The sequence below is a fragment of the Garra rufa genome, chromosome 18 (genome assembly GCF_049309525.1).
Source record: "Garra rufa chromosome 18, GarRuf1.0, whole genome shotgun sequence".
Lineage (NCBI taxonomy): Eukaryota > Metazoa > Chordata > Actinopteri > Cypriniformes > Cyprinidae > Garra > Garra rufa.
In genome coordinates, this window is record NC_133378.1 from 19,633,649 (window position 1) to 19,659,470 (window position 25,822).

Consider the following 25,822-nt stretch of genomic DNA (forward strand, 5'->3'; position numbering starts at 1 on the left):
GTATTTTCTTATTGTTTTCAGCTTTATAGTCAAAAAGTCTCACACAAAGTCTCATTTAAAGTAGTTTATTTATTATTACTTAAAAAGCTTCTAAGTTGTTTTGTTTTTTCATTAATATTTATTATTTAATCCACCAAATCAATAATGTTACTGTCACAGGAAATTAGACCCTGATGAAAAGTGTATGTAAATATTTTTTTACCTTCTATTTGATAGTTGAATGAAGAACCATTCTTTTCTTTTTTTTTTTTGAAAATGGTGTAAATGTTTTGAATAATTTTTGAAACCAGCGTGAAAACAAAGATACATATTTGTGCAACTTTGCCACTTGTGGTTTGAATTTGTTTGTCAAAAGATTGGTCACTTTCATCCTCTTGAAAATACTAATTTGTCATCGACCCTAGCGACAAATCCATATCAGAATGTAATCAGCGTGTAATCAAAAAATGAATGATTCCAGATAACAAACATCATTCTCAAACATAACGGCAGTACCTGCAGTCTGAGAGATCAATAAGGAGCAGGTGGGAGAATGTGCTGTAGCAAATATCAAGGACACTCTTCATGGCCGGATGTAATATTTGCAGATTCCTCTGTATCTCTTTTCGACTCTGCACAAAGCTGTCATGCCATGGACAGGAGAAATCTAGAATTCTGGTGAAGCAAAAAACCAAGATCATAAGTACTGCCCAGAGTACACTACATAATATGGACCTATTAAGATTATTAAATTAAATGTTGCTAGAATATTTACATTTTTTATATATTATTATTTATTTATAATCTGCACACTTACTCAGCAGATTCTTTGCTCTCTTGAGATCTTGTATCAGTTGACTGTGGATCTTTCAGTACAGTATTTACTAGAAAAAAACAAAGTAATGAAAACCAAAGGTTTGTTACATAAACAAAAACTATAAAACAAACAAAAAACAGATCTAGAATTTATAATATTTGCTGAGAATATGTACCAGAGCACCAACTGGACTCACCTCTGTGTTTGGTCATGACTCTGAGGTAAGTCTCACTGACTTCTTTGCATATGTCTTCAAGCAATTCTAGCCTGCCAGGCCCTTCTAGGAGCCGATCGGGCACACGGGCCAGCATAGCATCCAGCCACTGCTGCTGAAAGGGTGCAACAGGGCTTTGCTCAACACACGCTTTCAGGAACAAGTAGTTGATCTAAAAGAATGTGATAAGGGGCAAGTATAAAACACAAAGAAATGAAAAGATCCACAAGAAAAAACAAAAAACAATGAGGTTTATTATGAGGTAATAAATAGCATACATATTGTTTCCTCTCTTCACTGATCATCTAAAAAAAAATAAAGAAAAAAAATGACATTATTAACAAATACTGCACAATACATCAAAATGATACCGTTTACACTTGTATATTGTGTGAGATGTGTAATCAGGTGAAGAGTTCATACTGTTGAGGGAAGTTCTGGTTCAGGAGGTGGAGGAGATGCTGGTCCTGCTTTCTTGGCCCGCTTGTAAGCTTCCATTGCCCTGTCAACTCTAACACAATTGCAGATATCACATTACAATATAAGTCTATTATAATAGCTGACATGTAATTTCAAGCATAAACAGCAACAGTATCCTGATTTGTTTTGATCCTAAAATGCTGTAAACATTTTTCAAATTTTCGAATAATGATTACATGCCATTTTTAATGCATTCATTTTTAAACATTTTAGAAAGATGCCTCTCATGCTCACCAAGGCTGCATTGATCATAAAATACAATAGAAAACAGTAATATTGTGAAAAAAATACTTTTTTTGAATACTTTTGTTTTCTATTTTAATTTATTTTAAAATGTAATTTATTTCTGTCATCTTTTGTAACATTACAAATGTCTTTACTGTGACTGAACAAAAGCAATAATTTATGTATTAATAAGTACTATTTAATTTTTATTTACTCCTTAATTTCCGATGCCAAACCTTTGAATGATAGTGTGTATTTTATTGTATAGATGTACACTACCAGTCAAAAGTTTTTGAACAGTAAGATTTTACATTTTTTAAAGTCTCTTTTGCTCAGTAAGCCTGCATTTATTTGATCCAAAGTACAGCAAAAACAGTACAATTTTGAAATATTTTATCCATTTAAAATAACTGTTTTCTATTTGAATATATTTCAAAATGTAGTTTATTCCTGTGATTTCAAAGCTGCGTTTTATCATCATTACTCAGTCACATGATCATTCGGAAATCATTCTAATATTCTAATTTGCTGCTCAAAAAACATTTATTATTATTATTGTATTAAAACAGCTGAGCAGATTTTTTCAGGTTTCTTTGATGAATACAAAGAACAACAGCATTTATCTGAAACAATAATTTTAATCTTTTGCAACATTATACATTTCTTTATCATCACTTTTGATCAATTTAAAGCACCCTTGCTAAATAAAAGTATTAATTTCTATCATTTCTTTCCCCCTAAAAATAAATTATACTGACTGCAAGCTTTTGAATAGTATAGTGTGTATAGTGTATAATGTTGCAAAGGCTTTTTATTTCAAATAAATGCTGATCTTTGGATCTTTCTATTTATCAAAGAATCCTGAAAAATGTACTCAGCTGTTTTAAATATTGATATTGATGATACTACGAATAAAAAAATGTTTCTTGAACAGCAAATCAGCATATTAGGATGATTTCTGAAGGATCGTGTGACACTGAAGACTGATGTAATGATGCTGAAAATGTAACTTTGATCACAGGAATAAATTACATATTAAAATATATTCAAATAGAAAGCAGTTATTTTGAATAGTAAAAATATTTCACAATTTGACTGTTTTTGCTGTATTTTGGATTAAGTGAATGCAGGCTTGGCGAGCAGAATTCTTTAAAAAACATTGAAATCTTTTGACTGGTAGTGTATATTTCAACCAGCATTTTTGTATCGAATAAAAAAGCCAGGTTAATTGTCAACAACCTGTAAACCTGTAAGTCAATAAAAGCACTAACAGCGATCAAACACAACAACACAGCTCTTACATCATTTTCTGCAGCTCTTGCTGCTGTTGCTTGCTTCTCCTGTGTCGCAGGAGTTTTCTCCTCACGGCTAGTCTGCTCTCGGGAAGGTCTGACGCTCCCTCCGGGACTGGTGGGCTTGGGATGGGAGGCAGGGCGTTGTACCTCCCCAAACCACCCGCCGCCTGAGACTTCAACGCACCTGCTGAGGTCGGCATTTCAGCGACTAAAAGAAAATACGACATTTGTTCCGTTTAGCATATATTACTGTGTTTAGGAATTAAAAGAATTAAGAGGTCAACAAACTCCAAAACAAAGTCTTGTATTCATATCTAAATGAATTACATTTAATTTTAGAAGTGATTAGGCATTTTACCGTTTACAGTAGCTTTGACTTGTCATTCGTACTCCTAACGGTATTTTTGTTTGCTCCGTGTTCCAAACTGATACAAGTTTGTTGCATTTGGGGAATTTCCGTCAACACAGTGGTTACCATGGATGCGCAATCGGAAGTGCTTTGCTATCAGAGAACGCAAGGAGCGCATTTGAGGACTGTCAGTGTGATATCGCTTTTCATCGTTAACTTTTTGTTTTAATATGGAAAAGTACGCACAAGTACAGTAAACGGTGAGTGAGGCTGTCAGTCTCTGCCTAACTTCTACTTTTGTGTTTCACAGAAAGAAAGTAATGCGAGTTTGTAACAACTCATGAGTGTAAGTAAACAATGACATTTTTTTTTATTTTCAAGATGTCATTAAGGGTTTAAAACGTTTGAATACAGATAAAACCAAGGTATTTTATATTCAAAGAAGTACAAATCCCTTAACCCCTTAATATTTCGTCGAGATACATTACCAGTCAAATGTTTTTGGACAGGAAGATTTTTTTTTAATGTTTTTTAAAGAAGTCTGTTCTGCTCACTAGCCTGCATTTATTTGATCCAAAGTACAGCAAAAACAGTAAAACACTGAAATATTTGTACTATTTAAAATAACTGTTAATGTTATTTAAATTATAATATTCTGATTTGCTATTTTATTTTTATTATGTTGAAAACAGTTAAGTATAGAAGAACAGCATTTATCTGAAATATAAGTCTTTTGTAACATTATAAATGTCTTTATCATCACTTTTGATCCATTTAAAGCACCCTTGCTAAATAAATGTATTTATTTCTATAATTAATACTTTTATTAGTTATAATAAAAATACTTACTTTAAGCTTTTGAATGGTATAGTTTATAATGTTACAAAAGCCTTTTATTTCAGATAAATGCTGATCTTTGGATCTTTCTATTCATCAAAGAATTCTGAAAAAATGTAGTCAACTGTTTTAAATATTTATATTAATATTAATAATAATAAAAAAATGTTTCTTCAAATCAGCAAATCAGAATACTGTGAAGGATCATTTGATCACAGAAATAAATTACATTTTAATATATATTAAATAGAAAACAGTTATTTTAAATAGTAAAAATATTTCACAATATTACTGCTTTTGCTGTATTTTGGATCAAATAAATGCAGGCTTGGTGAGGATAACAGACTACTTAAAATCCCTTTAAATATCAGTTGTCACTCTATAATGTGTCTTCCAATAATGTCTTATTATGATAATATTTAAATGCTTAGCTTTGATATCAAAGCTCTAGTTTTAAATGTGAGAGAGACATTTCTGAACTTCTTTTTGTTATACCTCGGCAAAAAATAGTATATTCATTTGCATGTTCTAATGTGGACATCAAGTTAATTTTATGAACACTACACACCACCACAAGAGGGCAACATTTCCCCAACATCATTACAACAGGGCGTTCACAATCCAATGCACATGGTGTGATTAATGTACAGCTGTGGCCAAAAGTTTTGAGAATGACACAAATATTAGTTTTCACAAAGTTTGCTCCTTAACTGCTTTAAGATCTTTGTTTCAGTTGTTTCTGTGATGCACTGAAATATAATTACAAGCACTTCATACGTTTCAAAGGCTTTTATCGACAATTACATGACATTTATGCAAAGAGTCAGTGTTTGCAGTGTTGGCCCTTCTTTTTCAGGATCTCTGCAATTCGACTGGGCATGCTCTCAATCAACTTCTGGGCCAAATCCTGACTGATAGCAACCCATTCTTTCATAATCACTTCTTGGAGTTTGTCAGAATTAGTGGGTTTTTGTTTGTCCCGCCTCTTGAGGATTGACCACAAGTTTTAAGATCTGGGGAGTTTCCAGGCCATGGACCCAAAATGTCAACGTTTTGGTCCCCGAGCCACTTAGTTATCACTTTTGCCTTATGGCACGGTGCTTCATTGTGCTGGAAGATGCATTGTTCTTCACCAAACTGTTGTTGGATTGTTGGAAGAAGTTGCTGTTGGAGGGTGTTTTGGTACCATTCTTTATTCATGGCTGTCTTTTTGGGCAAAATTGTGAGTGAGCCCACTCCCTTGGATGAGAAGCAACCCCACACATGAATGGTCTCAGGATGCTTTACTGTTGGCATGACACAGGACTGATGGTAGCGCTCACCTTTTCTTCTCCGGACAAGCCTTTTTCCAGATGCCCCAAACAATCGGAAAGAGGCTTCATCGGAGAATATGACTTTGCCCCAGTCCTCAGCAGTCCATTCGCCATACTTTTTGCAGAAGATCAATCTGTCCCTGATGTTTTTTTTGGAGAGAAGTGGCTTCTTTGCTGCCCTTCTTGACACCAGGCCATCTTCCAAAAGTCTTGGCCTCACTGTGTGTGCAGATGCGCTCACACCTGCCTGCTGCCATTCCTGAGCAAGCTCTGCACTGGTGGCACTCCGATCCCGCAGCTGAATCCTCTTTAGAAGACGATCCTGGCTCTTACTGGACTTTCTTGGACGCCCTGAAGCCTTCTTAACAATGCAGTGGAAAGGTATTTTCGGGATTAAGTTAATTTTCATGGCAAAGAAGGACTATGCAATTCATCTGATCACTCTTCATAACATTCTGGAGTATATGCAAATTGCTATTATAAAAACTTAAGCAGCAACTTTTCCAATTTCCAATATTTATGTAATTCTCAAAACTTTTGGCCACGACTGTAGTACTGCTAGATGCCCCGTAGTTTAATTACCTTCAGAGAGATCCTACTTATTCTGTCTGGGCGTGATTCATTTGCAGCCACAGTGGTCCAGTAAACGTCCTTCCGCTGAAAACGACTCCTCATATAAGCAAAAGGGTGTCTGAAAGGACAAGACTGCCTGGGTGGTTCCAAATCAGAGATGTCAGTTTGCAATAACATTTATAGTAGGTGTCTTAAACTACGTACTACATTCAGGCCTTAACATAGTTTCCTACAGCCCCGCAAGTGTTAGTAGTTTATCTGTGTGAGTGACTGAGTTTCACAATTTTAACTTTATTTTAATACTACCATTATGAGTGAAAGCAGTGGTACACATTGTGAACATTTGTCTACGCTGCATTTCACAGCATTAAGGCCATTGTGAAGGCGACATTAAAATAGGTCTGTCTTACCCAATGAAGATGACTGACAGTTGTCACTTTGCTCATCAATCACACTGTAAGCACATTTAAGACAAGGGGCAAATGACCCACTTGGCTCACTAAAACCACTCTGCTGGTAATAATTTTCACAGTATAAAATTAGATAACACCATGTTGCACATAAACATAGACGTTTTTCTGTAGACCTAGTTGGGTTTTAATATGCACAAATATTTTCTTTTTTTTTTTAAAAACAAGCAGAAAACCAATAAGGTACAATGTTGTTTTGGACCTTGTGACTTTAATTCTATGGACAAAAACATCTGAAACAACTAAAATATCTTCTTTTGTGTTTCACAGGGAAAAATAAAACCTTACAGGTTTGGAAATGACATGAGGGTGAGTAAAAATATTACTTTTAAGGTGAACAATACATTTAAGATTGTTATGCAACGCACCAGTGTTGTTTTAGTATCATTGATATACTATTATAGTTTTTGTTAATATGAATATGATTTTTATTAAATGTGATCTTGGACTGCAAAACCAGTCATAAGGGTCAATTTGTGAGAATTGAGAATTATATGAAAGCTGAATAAATAAGCTTTCCATTGATGTATGATTTGTTAGAATAGGAGAGTATTTGGAGCTAATCTTGAATCTAACGGGGGGAAAAAATCAAAAAAATTAGAAAATCGCCTTTAAAATTGTCCAAATGAAGTTCTTAGCAATGCAAATTACTAATCAAAAATTAGGTTTTGATATATTTACAGTAAGAAATTTACAAAATATCTTCTTGGAACATGATCTTTACTTAATATCCTAATGATGTTTTGGCATAAAAGAGAAATTTGTATCATTTTGACCCATACAATGTATTTTTGGCTATTACTACAAATATACCTGTGTTACTTAAGACTGGTTTTGTGGTCCAGGGTCACAAATGGTTTAGAAACAAATACTTTTAAATATCACAAACAATTACAAAGAAATGGGAAGTAACACATTGAATTAAATATGAAATATTGAAGTATGAAAACAGAAACTATATTTTCCTGTAAAATGTACACTACTAGTCAAAAGTTTTTGAACAGTAAGAATTTGAATGTTTTTTAAAGAATTATCTTCTGCTCACCAAGCCTATTTTTATCCAAAATACAGAAAATCTGTAATATTGTGAAATATTTTACTATTTAAAATAACTGCTTTCTATTTTAATACATTTTAAAATGTAATTTATTCCTGTGACCAAAGCTTTTTTTTTTTCAGTATTCTTAGACGAATAGAAAGATCCAAAGATCTTCATTTATCTGAAATAAAAAGCTTTTATAACATTATACACTATCCCCCGGTTTCACAGACAAGGCTTAAGCCTAGTTCTAGTCTAAAATGTAAGTCTGAGCTGTTTCAACTGAAACAAAATTGCACTGATTGATCTTAAAATATATCAGTGCCTTAGTTTTGTCTCAAGATGCACACCAGTAGTGTTTTTTTCCAAGCATGTTTATAAAAATTACTTAAATGTCCTAATTGAACTATGGCCTAATCCTGGCTTAGTCTAAGCCCTGTCTGTGAAACCGGGCCTATATCATTTAAAAGCTTGGAGTCAGTATAATCTTTTATTTTTATTTATTTTTTTGGAAAAGAAATTATAGAAACTAATACTTTTATTCAGCAGTGATGCTTTAAATTGATCAAAAGTGAAGATAAAGATTTCTAATTCAGATAAATGCTGTTCTTCTGAACTTTCTATTCATCAAAGAAACCTGAAAAAATTATACTCAACTGTTTTCAACATAATAATAATATTAATAAATGTTTTTAGCAGCAAATCAGAATATTAGAATGATTTCTGAAGAATCATGTGACTGGAGAAATGATGCAAAAAATTCAGCTTTGAAATCACAGGAAAAAATTACATTTTCTATATATTCAAATAGAAATCAGTTATTTTAAATAGTAAAAATCTTTCAGAATTTTACTGTTTTTGCTGTACTTTGAATTGAATAAATGCAGGCTTGGTAAGCAGATAAGACATTAATAAAAACATTAAAAATCTGTTCAAAAACTTTTGAACGGTAGTGTACTCCAATAATTGAATTTTTTTTAGCAGTGCAGCTGAGATAAAATAAATATTTTTTTTATATTTTATTTTAGTTGATGTTTATTTTGATTTCAAATAATGAATTTATGTTTATGCTTTTAGTTAATAATACCCCTGCTATGCACAATGTAGGCTAAACAGGTTTAGTCGGTTTCTAGTATTTAATTCAATTTGGTTATCAAAGCTCTCAGTGAGAATCTAGGTCAGTTGTCGCAGCCTTTAATTGTGCTTCAACACAAATTCACACTCTCCACTAATTTCTAGCCATGCCAGATACGCAGCGCTTATGAAACTAGGCTCCCGGGACTGGAGTTGAAACGCATAAACCCTTTGCTTGAGGTCAGCCGGCAGCTACTGTATGTTTGTATGAGAGAGAGGGTGCAGAAGAGAGAGAAAAGCGATAGGGGAGGGGTAGAGGAGTGTGTGTGAGGGTGTGGGGGGAGAGAAAGGCTGCAAGAATGAAGGCTGTGAGGCGAATGACGCACGATTATCTCCCCCCTGCCCGCCGATTGGCTGCGCGGGCCGCCCGTCAGACAGCCCAGGTTTAGGGATGTGCGTTCAGAGCAGATTATGAAGCAGACCTCATCTCTGGCAGTCTCGTCAGATTGTCTCAATGGCTAAACACAAGCTTTTCCTGTTTTTTTCCCTGTTACTGTGTGTGTTTATCTCTCTGTCTTTGCCCTTCGATCAAGTGCCTGCGATCCTGGACAGGAGGTAAGAGCTGCGCTTTCAGCTCTAGCGTGGGGAGGGGGAATGGGGCAGTGATGCTGTGCAGCTGATGCACTGTCTTAGTCTTTTACAGTGGCCAAGAGACAACAAGAAAATGCGCTTTGTTAGGAAATTGTTGAAAGAGCGTTCGTGGAACTCATCATTTCGTTTGACGTGTGTGGGCTCGACATTCAGAGCGTGTTGTGGTTTTGCTGCAGTTTTTCTTGCAAACATGCAAACATGGCTATGACAATGGGACAGCAGGCAGACCCCATCCAGTGTCTGTAGGAGTCAGTTTACAGATGCTACTCCAAGAAACAGAAGAAAGAAGTGAGATTATTATGCTGTTGGCTTTATGAGCATCTCTGAATACAGTAAATAATCAGTTTATGGTGCACTTTTACAGCTGATGAATTCCTTTACTCAAATTAGAGCTGGAATAGCATAAATATAGACATTTAGTTGATTTATTATTATTTACAAACTCAGTGGTAACATCTGATAGTACTGTATTAGAACAAGCAGGAATATAATACTAGAATAGAGTTATTCAATTAATAAATGTTATTTAATTTCACAAAGTTTCATCAAAATGTAATGTATTTCAAATTTCACATTATTTAACAGCTATTTTTTATGCTATTAATCTAGCTACATTCTGTACATTTTTTAAAAAAAAGTTTTGAGGTGTCTACTATATAAAGTTTTCGATTTTATTAAGAATTTATTATAGTAAATAGGTTTTTGTAAGAGTGTTGTTACTGTTTAAAATTAATAATATTTGAGTTGAGTTTGATTTGATATATTTAGAAATAAGTGGTTGTTTTTCTGATATCTGTTACCTGCTAGAATTTCTCAGTCATCCATGCCTTTATATGTGAATATATGAATAATATATGTGAATATATTATGTGATAGAGATCAAGTCTTCCTTTTGTTCTGGGTGAGCTGCAGCTATGGTAAACAAGCTACCAACTTGCCCATCTCTCCCTAGATAGATCTAAAGCTTAGGATTTATAGGGATAAGAACAGCATTGCAGGCTGTTGAAACATCAGGGATCTTGTTAGTCCAGAAATGTGTCTTAGAAGTAAAAAGTGTTGAGTGGTTTACAACCCTCCTCAAGTTTCTCAGGGTCAATTTATACGGCAGACCAAAACAGACACAAATGGCAGCCGGCGGAATTAAACCAAAGGCTATAATCTTATCACCAGCAAACAAGACAAATCTATTTTAAAACATTGTGGTGTTTGTAGAGTACTGTGCTAGTGTATCTGTATGCTAAACCTATAATCTATATATGCAAAAGATGACAGCGGCAGTGGGGTGAAGACATAGTGTGAGCGCTGCTTTTCATTGCATAAATGCTCAATTCAGCACTTAGGCTACTGTGTCCAGCCATAACCAATGACAGCAGCGCAGTCCTCAGCTGCTGACCTCGGTAAACTGGCATTAGAACAAAGGCGAGAGTCGCTCCTCGTGCACACACACTCCTCAGCAGGGCTCTGAAGACCATATTTGCTGTGATTACACTGTTTTTAGTTTGGAATTTTTAGCAGAACTGCCCGGAAAGAAGAATAAAGTGGACAAATGTGGTTATAGACAGAGGTGCACATACGTTTTTCAGTCTGGTTCTTATGAGAGCACTTGGAGATTGGGTTTAGTGTTCACACTGAAAAAAGTGTGAGCTATTAAATGTAACTATAAAAAATAAAATAATTAATAATAGTATTATTGCACTTTATTTAGTTTATTTTTTAAATGAGCATTGAATAAAAATGCTATTATTTTATAGTATACTTAAAAATACTATGCTAATATATACTTTTTAAAATGAATTTTTAGCATTTTAAAAACCAAAAATCAGTAAGCTTTTATTTTGGCGAGTTGACGAAATGGGTTATATTGGCTTGTTTTTGGTTTTTAGTTTTAGAAGAACTGCTTAGAAAGCAGTTCTAAAGCTAAATTTGTATATGTTGTTTTTGTGCTTACATTGTTTTTGGTCCATCTAAAAAGATGACAAAACTGTACAAATGTAGTTCTAAAGATTTTTATATACCATTTTAGTGCTTACATTGATTTTGGTTCTTGTTTTTTCACAGAACTACCCAGAAAGAATGTACTAATGTAGTTGTTGAGCTATTAATATATAGAGAGTTTATGCTTATGTCACGATTTGGTCAGTTACTCGGATGCATGGCCATGACTGGAAATGATAAGAACAAACATTATTGTTGTCAAGATTCTTGCCTTGAAAATCCTGGTTCAGTTTGGCCAACCACAAACGCCTTTTGTTCTTCAGACAAAGTTTTTTTGCACTCTTCTCCTTGATTTTAATGTTTGGCAGTCTATAGTAACCATACTCCAAATAGCCCAAAAACATGACAATAATTAACCATTTTCAGCAACAATAATCAGCAAAATTTCCTTCAGTTCAAAGGCATTGTTTACTTTTAGCACCGCCAACATGGCTGATTGAGGATGTGTTGTGAAAACACTCTATATAATTTTTGTAATTTCTGTGCTTACATTGTTTTTGGTTTTTAGTTTTGCTTAGAAAGCAGTTCTAAAGCTCATTATATGTCATTTTTATGCGTCGTTTATGTGCTTACATTCTTTTTGGTTCTAACAGAACTACCTGAAAATAAGAAAAAACTGTACAAATGTAGTTCTAAAGCTTTTTATATCTCATTTTGGTGCTTATATTGATTTTGGTCCTTATTTTTACCCAGAAAGATTGTATAAATGTAGTTGTAAAGCTATTCATGTGTAGAGAGGGTTTGCACTTATGTCACGGATAGTTACCTGGATGCGTGGCCATATTGGCGATACTTGGATGTAAACAACAGCATGGATTGCATGGTTAATATAGAACATGTAGAAGCTGGTAAATCATGTAGAGAAGGACTTAATAACAGGAAAGGATGCAATATTTTGACAAACTAAAGCTAATAGGTGGTAAAGATACATATGAGCAGTATTAATTAAGTTATTAGTCTAATATTTCACCTACCTGACTGGAAATGATAAGAACAAACATGAAAGAATGTATAAATGTAGTTATAAATCTATTCATGTGTAGAGGGGTTTTCACTTATGTCACGGACTCACGGTTAGTTACCTGGATGCGTGGCCATATTGGAGAAACTCAGATGTAAACAACAGCATTGCTTGCATGGTTAATGTACTACTGAATAACGCTAATTAATGCTGTCTAAACCATGGAAAAAACACGTGGAAGCTGATAAATTATATAGAGAAGGACCTAGTGAGCAGGAAAGGATGCAATATTTTGACAAACTAAAGTTAATAGGTGGTAAAGATATGTACAAGCTGAATTAAGTAAGATATAAGCCTAATATTCCACCTAGCCTACCTGACTGGAAATGATAAGAACAAACACAAATGTTGTCAAGATTCTCACCCCGGAACACCTTTTGTTCCTCAGACAGTTTTTTGTACTCTTCTCCTTGATTTGTTATAACTTTTGGCAGTCTATAGTAACCATACTCTAAATGTTTTTCCCGGTTCAACTGATTGGTATAGCCCAAAAACATGACAATAATTGACCATTTTCAGCAGCAATAATCAGCTAAATTTGTGAGTTTTGTTTGGTTCAGTGGCATTGTTTACTTTCAGTGCTGCCAATATGGCCGATTGATGACGCATCCTAAAAAACACTCTTTATGATTTTTGTGTCATTTTGGTTCTTACATTGTTATTGGATTTTATTGTCTTGAAAACACTAGGCAGAAAGAAGAAAAAACTTTTTTTTTAAAGATTTTCACACCTGCATTTGCGCCGTATTGTCACCTTGATTGGATTACAGTGGTTTTACGACTCAATATGCTGTGTCCCTGTTGATTCAGTGCTCATATTGTGCTTAGGAACTGAATGAACTTAAATGCTCCATGCGGTAATCTGTTTATTTTCCCCACAAGTCTGATGTTTTGCTGTTTTTTTTTAATCTCTTACATGATCACAAAGCTCTAAGCACTAAATTCCAGTGTAGTAGAGGCGTGGTATGTGTGGTACGTAACAGATGAACCAGGGTCATCTGATGCTCTCATTCGCACTCACACACCCTACTGACTTTAAAGTAAACAGGCCTTAAACTAGGCCCGGTTCAGGCTGTCAACACATTCACACAGCAGGAAACCTTCTCCCAGATAGGCCGGCAGATTCTTAATAAGGTTTTAGGAGATCGTCCGCCAAGCTTATTATCTCTGTGATTAGACGTATAAACGGTTCATCTTAGGATAATCCAGCAAGTTCAAGCGCGAGGGACGAGGTGTCACAAGATAAATATACATGTGCGTATGTACACACGAGGTGCCGTTAAGTCTTTTCAGCCCCCACTTTGTTGATGCACTCAAGGTGCTAAGCACGTGAGAATCATGACATTCGACTAAATGTCTTGTCTTCTCCTGAGACGCTAATCTGGACGGAAGATGTCAGACTTGTGGTCATGCATCACTGCTGCATCAAGCTGAGTGGATCTATGGGAAATCTGTCTTAGACGTTGATAAGTAGGCCATAGCCTGACACAAAGAGATCAACCCCCCTTTTTGTTTTGCTTTGTTTTTCCATTACAGCTCGGAGGTCCCACCATATCAAGCTGTGAGAATTAGAACAGGTCAGTATCTGTTACTTTAATGCTTTTTGGGTTTGCTTGCATTATTTGTTTAACTTTACAGCTACTTTATCATTTTCTGTTGGCTCATTTTTGTTAACAGTACAGTATAAGGTCATACTCAAGTTTATCTATTTATTTGCATTATGTTGAGCACTAGGTTGAATGAAACAGTTTTGTGCTACATTTCCTTAAACAAGACTTTTCAATAAAGGAATTTACAGTTTAGACACTATATTTTAAGTTATCTATAACTACAACAGTGGAGTTGGTTCATAAATGTGTTTTGAACAAATTGGTTGAGTGAACAGTTCAATGACTCACTCACAAAAAAACATTCCTAAATGAATTAGAGTATTTTTTACATGAATCAGTTGGCTGAAAATGACTAAACAAATCACTTATATCGCTGTCTATTAGCGAAATGATTTAAAGGGATAGTTCACCCAAAAATTCTGTCATTATTACTCACTCTCATGTCGTTCCAAAACCATGAGACCTTCATCTTCACAACACAAATTAAGATATTTTAAAGGAAATTCGAGAGCTTTCTGACCCTGCATAGACAGCAATGCAACTGACACGTTCCAGGCCCAGCAAGGTAGTAAGGATATTGTTAAAATAGTCCATGTGACATCAGTGGTTCAACCACAATGCTATGAAGCTAAGAGAATACTATTTGTAAATAGACTTTATTCAACAATTTCCTCTCTTCCATGTCAGTCTTCAGTGCACGTTCATGTGAGTACCATGATGTATGCATGTGGTGCTTAATTTGTGTTCCCAAGATGGACGAAGGTCTTATGGGTTTGGAATGACATTAGGGTGAGTAATTAATGGATGAACATTTTTGGATGAACTATCCCTTTAACCTGCAGAAAGAGTCACTGAAAGCTCCCAACCACAGTCAAACTGATACTGTTGTATCTGGGCAGATTAAGCATTAGGTTTTATTTGAAAGTTTATCAAAAGCTAGTGCAAATGGAATATTGTTTAATTCTGAAATAACTGAAATAAACAATATACTGTTGTGGTTATATTGTATAGTTTGCTGATTGTAAAATCTCTTTAAAAAAAAAACAGAAATAAAAGCTATTTTTTCTAGTATATTTCATTTGCGTGCTTCAAAGTAAAGCAGCGATATACTGTGCTGAAAGAACTCACCAAGCCATCTCCCCCATTGTCCTATTTCAACATTTTGTGATGCAGATGGAGAACATGTTGAGAGTCCAAGTGCCTCACACGAGGAGAGTTATTCGCCTGCAGCTGAAAATCCACTCAGAAGAATACTGCAGGTATTGCATTTTCCATGATAGTCAATGTGACCTTGGCTTCCATAAGCAACATCTCTGCCTTAATTCACCCAGCATCCTACAAGACTCACAACACAGTGACGGTTTTAAAAATAATGTATCATGAGGGAAAAAAAGAATTTGTGGGCCAGGGAAATATCTGTCATATCTGCTGTATGAACCCTGAGTGCTTTCTTCTGTAAGAAATTCACTTGGGATCAGAAAAACCCATCAATAATGCACATGCTCCATACATCGTTGCTCAGTTTTCCCTGTTATCATTTTCAAACAGCCTTTTGGATGGCATCTGCATGCCCAGCCCAGAACCAAGCGGAAGCTACTACAGTCTACCAGCTCAGGACCCTACTCCCCACTGACTGTAGCTTACAACGGCAAGATATGCATCCTTTTCAAAGCAAAGAGACTGGCTATTCGATACAGAAACAACACTTTCCTGGACCTCACAGAGAGGGTATTTGGATCCAATGCACAAGTAGACACCAAAGGCTCTGTTTGTACAAAGGAGAAGGCCACGTATGTAAAAATTCTTCTTGCAATAGATTCAGTATCATATATTGCAGTTGTCTGGTGCCTGAAACTATAAAAGCAAGTGCTTTGTTGGCTATAGTATTATTTATTTACTAGGTAGAATGTTAGGTTTATGTTTTAAGTGACTACAGTTGAGGACAAAAGTTTACATACATCTTGCAGAATCTGCAAAATTTTAATTATTTTACCAAAATAAAAGGGGTCATACAAAATGCATGTTATTTTTTTATTTAGCACTGACCTGAATAATATATTTCACATGAAAGATGTTTACATGTGGTCCACAAGAGAAAATAGTAGTTAAATACTGTGTTGTTACCTGAATGATCCACAGCTGTTTTTTTGTTTTTTTTGTTTGTTTAGTGATAGTTGTTCTTGAGTCCCTTGTTTGTCCTGAAGTTAAACTGGCTGCTGTTTTTCAGAAAAATCCTTTAGGTCCCACAAACTTTTTGGGTTTTCAGCATTTTTGTGTATTTGAACCCTTTTCAACAATGACTGTATGATTTTAAGATCCATCTTTTCACACTGAGGACAACTGAGGGACTCATATGCACCTATTACAGAAGGTTCAATTCCTCACTGATGCTTCAGAAAGAAAAATGATGCATTAGGAGCCAGGGGTGTAAACTTTTGAACAGAATGAAGATATGTACATTTTGTATACAGATATTTTGTCTAAATAACTTTTTTTTTTCACAAAGCTACAGAAGATACTTATATGTTAGCCAGAAGACAAAATAAGTTAAATTTACCCTGATCTTCAAATTCAAAAAGTTTTCACCCCCCGGGTCTTAATGCATTGTGTTTCCTTCTGGAGCATCAGTGAGCGTTTGAACCTTCTGTAATAGTTGCATATGAGTCCCTCAGTTGTCCTCGGTGTGAAATGATGGACTATATCTAAACGTCTTTCATGTGAAATATCTTGTTGAGGTAAGTACTAAATAAAAAATAACATGCATTTTGTATGATCCCTCTTATTTTGGTAAAACAATTAACATCTTGCAGATTCTGCAAGGTGTATGTAAACTTTTGACCTCAACTGTATTTCTAGATTTTTTCTTTTATACAGTGGCCTCAAAAATTATTTGGACACTTAGTCATGTTATATAATAAAATATATTTTTGTTATATAACAAAGTATTTAACAAAATATTAAACCAAGTGGCATTTATTTAAGAAAAACATTTCACAAAAAAACATTGATTTCTAAAAAAAATATAAAATAATTAATAAAACAGCTATATTGTTTACATTTTTATTTAAATATCTGTATATTTTTTAAAGAAATTAATACTTTTAAACAGCAAGGATGTATTAAATTGATTAAAATTGTCAATAAAGACATTTATAATGTTACAAAATACTACTTTTCAAATAAATGCTGTTCTTTTAACTTTCTACTCATCAAACAATTCTGACAAGATGTTAACACATTTCCAGAAAAATATTACATCAAGATATTAATATAGTATAACTGCTTTTAATGTTGAAGTGACATTTTAATATTTAATGCAGCCTTGGTGAGCATAAGAAACTTCTTTCAAAAACAAAACAAAATCTCTAAAAAAAATATCTTTTGAATTTGGTGGTATATGTATTGTATGTATGTATATATTTACAGTTGTACTAATGACAGTCTTAATTTTTATAGGCTATCTTTGCGTTTGGGTGATGTGGAAGACATCAGAGGACTTGTCATCAGGTAAACACTCTTTTTCTTCTATATTCATCTGAAAGTATCCGTCAGATGCTTGCGCAAAACCTCACGGGCTGATAATTACATTGAGCTGTTAATTACTTCCTCTTGTCTGTTTTCTGAAGGCTTCAGATGTCCAACACATATTATGAATCAGTAGGCCAGAACTGGTTTACTCTGGACAGCGTTCACATCCACTACAACTGGACTCACGAGGCCACGTTCAATGCCACGGAGGTCTATGCCCCTGCCACCTATTCTTACCACTGCCAGCATGTCAGCAGCTTACAGAAATACGACACCCTACTGGTGCCCAGCTCCCACACTGACAGCGCGGCAAACTGGCACATCACTTTCACAGATTTTCAGGTAGCTGCGGAAGTTTACTAAAGTTCAGTATTACTGGGAGATTTTACTGATGTACTTGAAAATTACTTTTAATTTACTGAAAGTTAATGCTAAAAAAACAGTAAGATTAAAAGTTCTTTATTGGCATCTGTGATTCCACGAAAAACCATCAAAGGTATCAAAAATGGTTCTGCTGTGAAAACCTACTTTTGGAATTATTTTTGATAGTGTATAAGGGGCTGTTCACATACATGGCCAAAACCAGGGGTTAAAAAGGGTTCTTGGTGGGGTTAAGAATTGAGCTATAATAGCCCCTACATATACAATTTATTATGTATACTGAACATTTTAAAAGAGACAGACATGTAGATGTTTGTGAATTTTTTTTTCTGTTTTGAAGATATGAGCACATTGTTGCCAAGTCCACAGTTTTCCCGCTGAATTTAGCTACTTTACCACTGTTGCCATGGGTGGTTTTTCATATCCACAGGTTAAAGCGACCCCAATAATGTGATATTTAGTGATATATGTGATATTTATTACATAATGATAATGCTAGATTTAAGAATTGATAGATTTTCTTGTGGATACCTGGAAACCTCACATGAGCATTGTTAAATTATATCATATTGAATCAGAAATTGTTATTAGTTGTTTATTATACATGCAACAATACATATTACTTTTATAATTTTTATTAATAACTATTGCTATATAGATGATAACTTTGTCTAGTGCTCTTATGAATGTTTTTAGCGTGACTTTGTGAAAAAAGAACTACTATACTGAATGAAATAGTTTAGATTCCCTCATGGCAAGCGTTTGCTACTGTTTTTGATAGCGTTGATAATGTTTCTGACAGATAATATCATGATGTTCTTTGCATTTGCCTTACTGAATGTGGAATCTTGTCAGCAATAACCAGGGTTGCCAGTTTTTTCACAACAAAACCCACCCAATTGCTACTCAGTACTAGCCAATTTCGAGTTGGGTGTCCCAGCAAAAATCGTGTTCCTGGACATAAAATACACGCTTTTTAGCGGGGTTACCATGGTACATTTCGCATTCCAGGGACTAAATATAACGTTATTGGAGGCGCTTCAACCTGAGGACATGAATAACACCCCACGGCAACAGTGTTAAAGTAGCCCAATTCTGTGGGAAACCCGCAGACTTGGCAAATAAAATAAAAACTGGTAAATAAATAAAAAATAAACCAAAATGAGTTAAAAGCTTTAGTAAATAAGCTAAGACCTTAAACTGCAACTTATCATATTCTAATTTTCTAAAGTGTCAAATTAAGTGGAGAAGGCAAGTCTAAAGACGCGTATAATAGCTTGACATGGCAACACGGTAGCAGCCAGCTTCATTCACTTTGCCAGCGTGTTGCAGCGTTCATTTTCACGCCATAGGCGCTAAATATTCTTGCAAACTGTCTAAACTTAATTATAAATGCAAATAAAAATGGAACTCAATGTAATAAAAAATTACATTATATATTATCTATTAGAAACCATATTTAAAAATAAATATATCTTTCAAGACATTTCTTATACATTAGTCAACGTATACGTGGCTAGTTGTATAATTATTTACATTTATCAAGTCAAGTCAAGTGTCATCATTCAGATCAAGTCAGTTCAGTGTTGGTTCACTTTAGATAGGGCTGCACCATAACTTGTATTTTAATCATGATCACGATTTCTTCTTCCCTCAATTTATTTAGCATAATTGATATTTGCCGTCTGTTTATTAATCCCGAAAGTGACTTACATTGCATTCAGTTCCATCAGTGCCATGCTTTGCTGCTTTAGCTACAGGAATTAATTTAAAGAAATGCATTTGTCATTTTTAACTATCTCAGACTGAAAACATTAAATTTCATACTTTTTTCCGGCAGATCCAGGCATTTAATGTCCAGTCCAACAAGTTTGCTTCCGCAAGCGACTGTGCAACCTTCTTCACTCCAGCCATCTTGATGGGCCTGATCACCTCTCTGATTCTCCTGCTGGTGTTAGCCTACGCCCTGCACATGGTCGTCCACCTCAAGCACATTGACCGCTACGAAGAGCACAAGACCACCGTCTACTTCCCCCGCACCCCCGAGGCCGAGCTCCCAGACAAGAACAGCGTGTGAGGACGACGGACGGTGCTGTAAAGACCAGCGTGGAAAGGATTGCTAGTTCTGATTCTGGATGGCTGCATTGTCCTCTTGGTCTTCCTCCTGCCTGACAGTAAATCCTCTCCTTATCACTGTCGTAACCTAACTTCTTACAGTCAAAGGATGAGATTACCTGAGGTGTTACAACCCAGGCTGGAGCCAAAACCTGGACAGATCACGGCTTTCCAGGACCAGGACTGGGAAGCCTAGGAAATGGGGACGAAAAATTGTGAGATTGCCTTTTAACAGACCACCATTCTGGCGGACTTTTCAAAGCACTTCACTGAGTGGATAAAAGTACTGTGGTTAGAAATATACAAATTGACAATGAAAGACAGTGAAACAGAAATGACTGCGATGTGGAAGTCTTCTGGGTTTTTTTACTTTACAGTGCTTCATCACCATCTCATTCATCTGAAATGGAGTCCGTAGACTGATCTGCCAATTACAAGAACTGTTTTATGACTGCCAAAGTGGTGCAAAACTGTTCGTCAGCCTTGATGGGTAACTGACAGTAATAATGTGAATACGAAACAACATACAAATCAAACCATAAATGTACAGTGCTTAATACTATTTATGTATTCCAGGACTATACAATGTAGATTCAGGAACTCCATAAATATACTCATTGGCTTTAAACGATCAGCTAGGTATTCATATAGATCTAGATTCAACTGCTGTTTTAGTAATTAACAAACTTGCAGTATTAAGCACCTTCAACTCTATACATATTAAGTGCGTGAAGCGTATAGCAAGAAAAAGACTTTTTTTAAGCTTCGGAAACTGATATATTGCACAGAAAATTTTTCTATGATCTCATAATTGCTAGATCTATATGCCGTCCCTTTTCAGGTGGAATATATTAGGACTACTAGATATGAATTTAGCACCCCTTGAGAATTTATAGTACAGACAGTATAACCATAGTGAGGTAATGCTGAAAGAATGCTGTACAATTATTCATGTAAGTGTTTAATACCCTCAGTATCATAATCAGTATACCTCTATATCTACAATTATAACATCAGTAACTCATTATCACAATAACCTGCAGCATGACAATGACTAGAGATAAACCTCTACCATGGCACGTCTGATACTGGAGGTAATAATGTGTAATGTGTTCATTTGAATGATGGTCGTACACACTGAAGTGCACCAGAAGTTTCCTGAACATCAGTCAATTCAGTCTGAACAATAAACAGTGATCAGATCAAAACGGTGCGTCATACTTTTATATCTTCAACAGTAGCAAAGCGTTGCATGCCCTTTCTGTACTGTTCTCCATTATGGTAAACAGTGGTCGTGGCCACGCAATAGGGATCACCGCTGTCTTTCTAGCCCACCTCATGTTGGCTGTCTGCTACGGCCCTGTTTTTTGTGGTGAAAAAGCAGCAACCCCCTTCTGTCTGATTTTTTCCTGCCCTTTCTGCCATCTGCTCTGCTCTCACACTTCTCAGCAGGAGCCTGCGGCGCTGCCCCCTTACCAGGACAGTTTACCTGTCTGCTTTCGAAACGAACTTTACTCACACATGCACTACTTTCTGTGTCGCTGACTCTCACAGCACCGCGTGTGTTTTCCTGCAGGGTCTAACAGCCAAACAGCTGGCTTTAGTCTGGCTTCATGATACGTATACTAACAAATAACCATATTGCCTTGGTTTGGACTAATTCTTTTTAGATTTGGTCAGTTACCCAGATGCACGGCCATATTGGTGATACTCGGATGTAAACAACAGCTTGGACTGCATGGTTAATGTACTACTGAATACGTTGTTTTGCTAATTTATGCTTATTAAGCAGAAAAGGGCGCAATATTTTGACAAACCAAAGTTAATAGGTGGGAAAGATACGTTCACTTCCAGAACAAAAAATTACAGATAATTTACTCACCTCCTTCTCATTCAAGATGTTCATGTCTTTCTTTTTTCAGTCGTAAAGAAATTATGTTTTTTGAGGAAAAAAATTCAGGAATGTTCTCCATATAATGGACTTCTATGGTGCCCACAAGTTTGAACTTCCAAAATGCAGTTTAAATGCAGCTTCAAAGGGCTCTAAATGATCCCAGCCGAGGAAGAAGGGTCTTATCTAGTAAAATAATCAGTTAATTTCTAAAAAAAAAAAATGTCAATTTATATACTTTTTAACCTCAAATACTCGTCATGTCTAGCTCTGCGTGGACTCTGTGTATTCTGGTTCATGACAGTTAGGGTATGTCGAAAAACTCCCATCTCATTTTCTCCTCTAACTTCAAAATCATCCTACGTCCCTGTTTACCTTTTTTTGTAAAGGGAGTTTGATCCTCCTTGCACGCTCACTTTGTAAACACTGGGTTGATACTTTTGCAGCAATGTAGGGCGATTTCGAAGGAGAAAATAAGATGGGAGTTTTTCGACATACCCTGTCTTGAACCAGAATACGGAATAAGGTTAAAAGTATATAAATTGTCAATTTTTTTTTTTTTTAGAAAATATCAATTTGTTTCACTAGATAAGACCCTTCTTCCTTGGCTGGGCTCATTTAGAGCCCTTTGAAGCTGCATTTAAACTGCATTTTGGAAGTTCAAACTTGGGGGCACCATAGAGGTCCATTATATGGAGAGAAATCCTGAAATTTTTGCCTCAAAAAACATAATTTCTTTATGACTGAAGAAAGAAAGAAATGAATCTTGGATGGGTGAGTAAACTATCTGTAAATTTTTGTTCTGGAAGTGAATTTCTCCTTTAATTAAGATATTAATTTTCACATACCTGAGCAGAAATGATAAGAACAAACATGAATGTCAAGATTCTTGCCCTGGATATCCTGGTTCAACAAACGCCTTTTGTTCCTCAGACAGTTTTTGCACTCTTCTTCACTACTCTACACGATTTGTTATAACTTTTGGCAGTCTATAGTACTATAGTACCATTTTCAGCAGCAATAATCAGCAAAATATATGAGTTTCATTTGGTTCAGTAGCATTGTTTACATTCAGTGCTGCCAATATGGCCGATTGATGACGCTATCTATACTTGATTCTGATTGGTCAATCCATCAATCATGGTTACTTTATATATCTATATTTCTCGTATCAATCAGCAAACTCTTGTTAAAAAACGAACACAACTATTTATTTATCAGCTGCTGTTGCAGTGATTGTCTTGTTGCTAGGTTGACTATTTTGTTCATGAATCAATATTTCATCATGTCCACTTATGTACAATCATTTGGCCATTATCGTAAAATAAACTGCAATACTAAACGTTTGTCTGCATTTGGGCAAAGACTGTAGATCCTTATTAATAATGATTTAAAATGTGATTTTTGAAGAGGCCTTATGATCAAAATATTGTACAATAATAATAATCATCATTATAATAATTAAAAAGGTAGATATTTCTTTTGTATGTTGATTCAACGTATAAATCTTCAAATTTTAACATTTTTAACAATTTATAATTATTTCGTTAACCTTTTTAAAACCAGTTTTTCGCAAACGTCCGTTAAAGGTCGACATTAAAGAGAAGATATTGTTAAATAAAGTTGTTCTTTTTGTTTTCTTTAGACACAAAAAGTATCCTCATTGCTTCATAAAATTAAAGTTGAACCACTGATATCACATGGACTATTTTAATGATGTCCTTACTACCTTTCTGGGCCTTTAAGGTGGTAGTTGCGTTGCTGTCTATACAGGCTTAGAAAGCTCACGGATTTCATCAAAAATATCTTAATTTGTGTTCTGAAGATAAACAAAGGTCTTATGAGTTTGAAACAACATGAGGTTGAGTAATTAATGACAGAATTTGTATTTTTTGTGAATCTCTTTAAGGTCGGGCATGTACTGTAAACACACTACCTTATTACATGCTAGAAAACCCTTACCTATTTAATAGTGAATATAAAAAATATTAAGTGTAAGTATTACAGAGGATAAAAGAGAACAGAAGCGATAGAGAAATAGTCTAATCTTCTTATTCTACCCTACAAAACGCTGAATTATTCAGGCACCTGGGACCCATTTTTAGATCCAAATTTTGGACAAACTCCGCTTCATTCTGTTGTCATTAAAGCCTCTAGATGCTTATATCGCAGGGATTTATGACCATGACTCATCCCTGTCACGGATTCAAGGTTATAGTGATGGCACCGGACAAGGTCACTTCGTGCCGAGTGATATTCTCTGCTGGTGATCGGGTCTGATTTTTCTCGGCCTATCTTGTGCAGTCAGCACTTACGTGGGCAAAAACTATGAATGAGACAGGTTTGCTCTGTCGCCATGACAACAAAGGAAAGATCCATACAAACCCTTTCAGTCTTCCTCTGAGCATGGCAAACTCTTTTAGTTCCACATCAGTTGCCTTGGTTGGTCAATTTTAGGAAAAGTAGCCAGCATAAGTCAGTTTTGAAGGAGAAAACATAATTATTTCATAAAGAGATTTAAAGGGATGGCACTGGAAATTCAATGCTTATGTCTAATGTAACATTATACGTAGAAATAGACTGCACATATAATGATCTGTTCAGATAAATTATGCAAAATGCACAACAAGGTTGCACAAATCTTATAAGGTAAGTAAATGTTTAAAGTATGTTAAGACTCAAATAGAAGTTTTGTTAAATTAATGTGATCTATCTATCTATCTATCTATCTATCTATCTATCTATCTATCTATCTATCTATCTATCTATCTATCTATCTATCTATCTATCTATCTATCTATCTATCAATCTATGTATCTGAGAAAATGGAAGCAGAAGCACCAAAACATACACTACCAGTCAAAAAATATCTGAATCCAAAATACAGCAAAAGCAGTCAAATTTTATATTTTTACTATTTATTATTGTTTTCAATTTAATAAAAAAAGTTGAATTTTTAGCATCATTATTCCAGTCACACAATACTTCAGAAATCATTCTAATATTCTGATTTGCTGCTCAAAAACATTTATAATTATTATTATTATTATTATTATTATTATTATTATGTTTCTTTGAAGAATAGAAAGTTCAGAAGAACAGTATTTATCTGAAAAAAAATCTTTTGTAAAATGATTAAATGTCTTTATCATTACTTTTGATTAATTTAAAGCATCCTTGCTAAATAAAATTAATAATTGCTATAATTTATTTCATATATATATGTATGTGTGTGTGTGTGTGTGTGTGTGTGTGTGTGTGTGTGTGTGTACCTGGTATTCATCACGTTATGGGGACCAAATGTCCCCACAAGGATAGGAATACCAGTAAATTTTGACCTTGTGGGGACATTTCTCAGGTCCCCATGAGGAAACAGGCTTATAAATCATGCACAATGAGTTTTTCTGAGGAAGTAAAAGTGTGCACAATCTCCTGTGAGGGCTAGGTTTAGGTGTAGGGTAGGGTTAGGGCGATAGAAAATACGGTTTGTACAGTATAAAAATCATTACGCCTATGGAATGTCCCCATAAAACATGTAAACCTGTGTGTGTGTGTGTGTGTGTGTGTGTGTGTGTGTGTGTGTGTGTGTGTGTGTGTGTGTGCGTGTGTGTGTGTATACACTCCAAGCTTTTGAATGGTATAGTGTATAATGTTACAAAAGCTTTTTATTTCAGATGAATGCTGATCTTTGGATCTTTCTATTTATCAAAGAATCCTGGAAATAAAAATGCACTTAACTGTTTTAGTATTGATAATAATAAAAATGTTTCTTGAACAGCAAATCAGAATATTAGAATGATTTCTGAAGGATCATGTGACACTGAAGACTGGAGTAATGCTGCTGAAAATGTAGCTTTGATCACAGAAATAAATTACATTTTAAAATATAAATTTAAATAGAAAGTTATTTTAAACAGTAAAATGCTTAGTGAGCGGAAGAGATTAAAAAAACATTAAAAATCTTAC

General features: G+C 34.9%; 2 protein-coding genes across 3 annotated transcripts in view; one reads left to right on the plus strand and one right to left on the minus strand.

Moving 5' to 3' along the window:
* The window catches only part of dnah12 (dynein, axonemal, heavy chain 12), a 38,400-nt gene extending 35,190 nt beyond the window's left edge, over window positions 1-3,210 (minus strand). The window contains exons 1-6 of one of the 2 annotated variants that reach the window (XM_073822604.1): window positions 3,017-3,210; window positions 1,434-1,521; window positions 1,289-1,315; window positions 993-1,182; window positions 839-863; window positions 496-699 (exon numbers count right to left, since the gene is read on the minus strand). In XM_073822604.1, the coding sequence (XP_073678705.1) occupies window positions 496-699; window positions 839-863; window positions 993-1,182; window positions 1,289-1,315; window positions 1,434-1,521; window positions 3,017-3,210 (728 nt within the window). Of the gene's footprint in view, window positions 1-495; window positions 700-796; window positions 864-992; window positions 1,183-1,288; window positions 1,316-1,433; window positions 1,522-3,016 lie in introns of both variants that reach the window. The other variant, XM_073822605.1, reaches the window with a different exon arrangement.
* Window positions 3,211-9,100: 5,890 nt separating this feature from the next.
* Window positions 9,101-23,193, plus strand: atp6ap1lb (ATPase H+ transporting accessory protein 1 like b). The gene is made up of 7 exons (XM_073823387.1): window positions 9,101-9,280; window positions 13,868-13,908; window positions 15,115-15,200; window positions 15,490-15,731; window positions 17,398-17,448; window positions 17,568-17,811; window positions 19,691-23,193. The coding sequence occupies exons 1-7, from the start codon at window positions 9,180-9,182 to the stop codon at window positions 19,925-19,927; spliced, it is 1,002 nt and encodes a 333-aa protein (XP_073679488.1). The 5' UTR covers window positions 9,101-9,179; the 3' UTR covers window positions 19,928-23,193.
* The last annotated feature ends 2,629 nt before the right edge of the window (window positions 23,194-25,822 follow it).

Coding starts and splice junctions, on each gene's coding strand:
- atp6ap1lb (XM_073823387.1), top strand. CDS start 9,180: ATGGCTAAACACAAGCTTTTCCTGTTTTTTTCCCTGTTACTGTGTGTG. Junction 15,201..15,489: donor CACTCAGAAGAATACTGCAG/GTATTGCATTTT, acceptor ATTTTCAAACAG/CCTTTTGGATGGCATCTGCA. Junction 17,812..19,690: donor TCACTTTCACAGATTTTCAG/GTAGCTGCGGAA, acceptor TTTTTCCGGCAG/ATCCAGGCATTTAATGTCCA.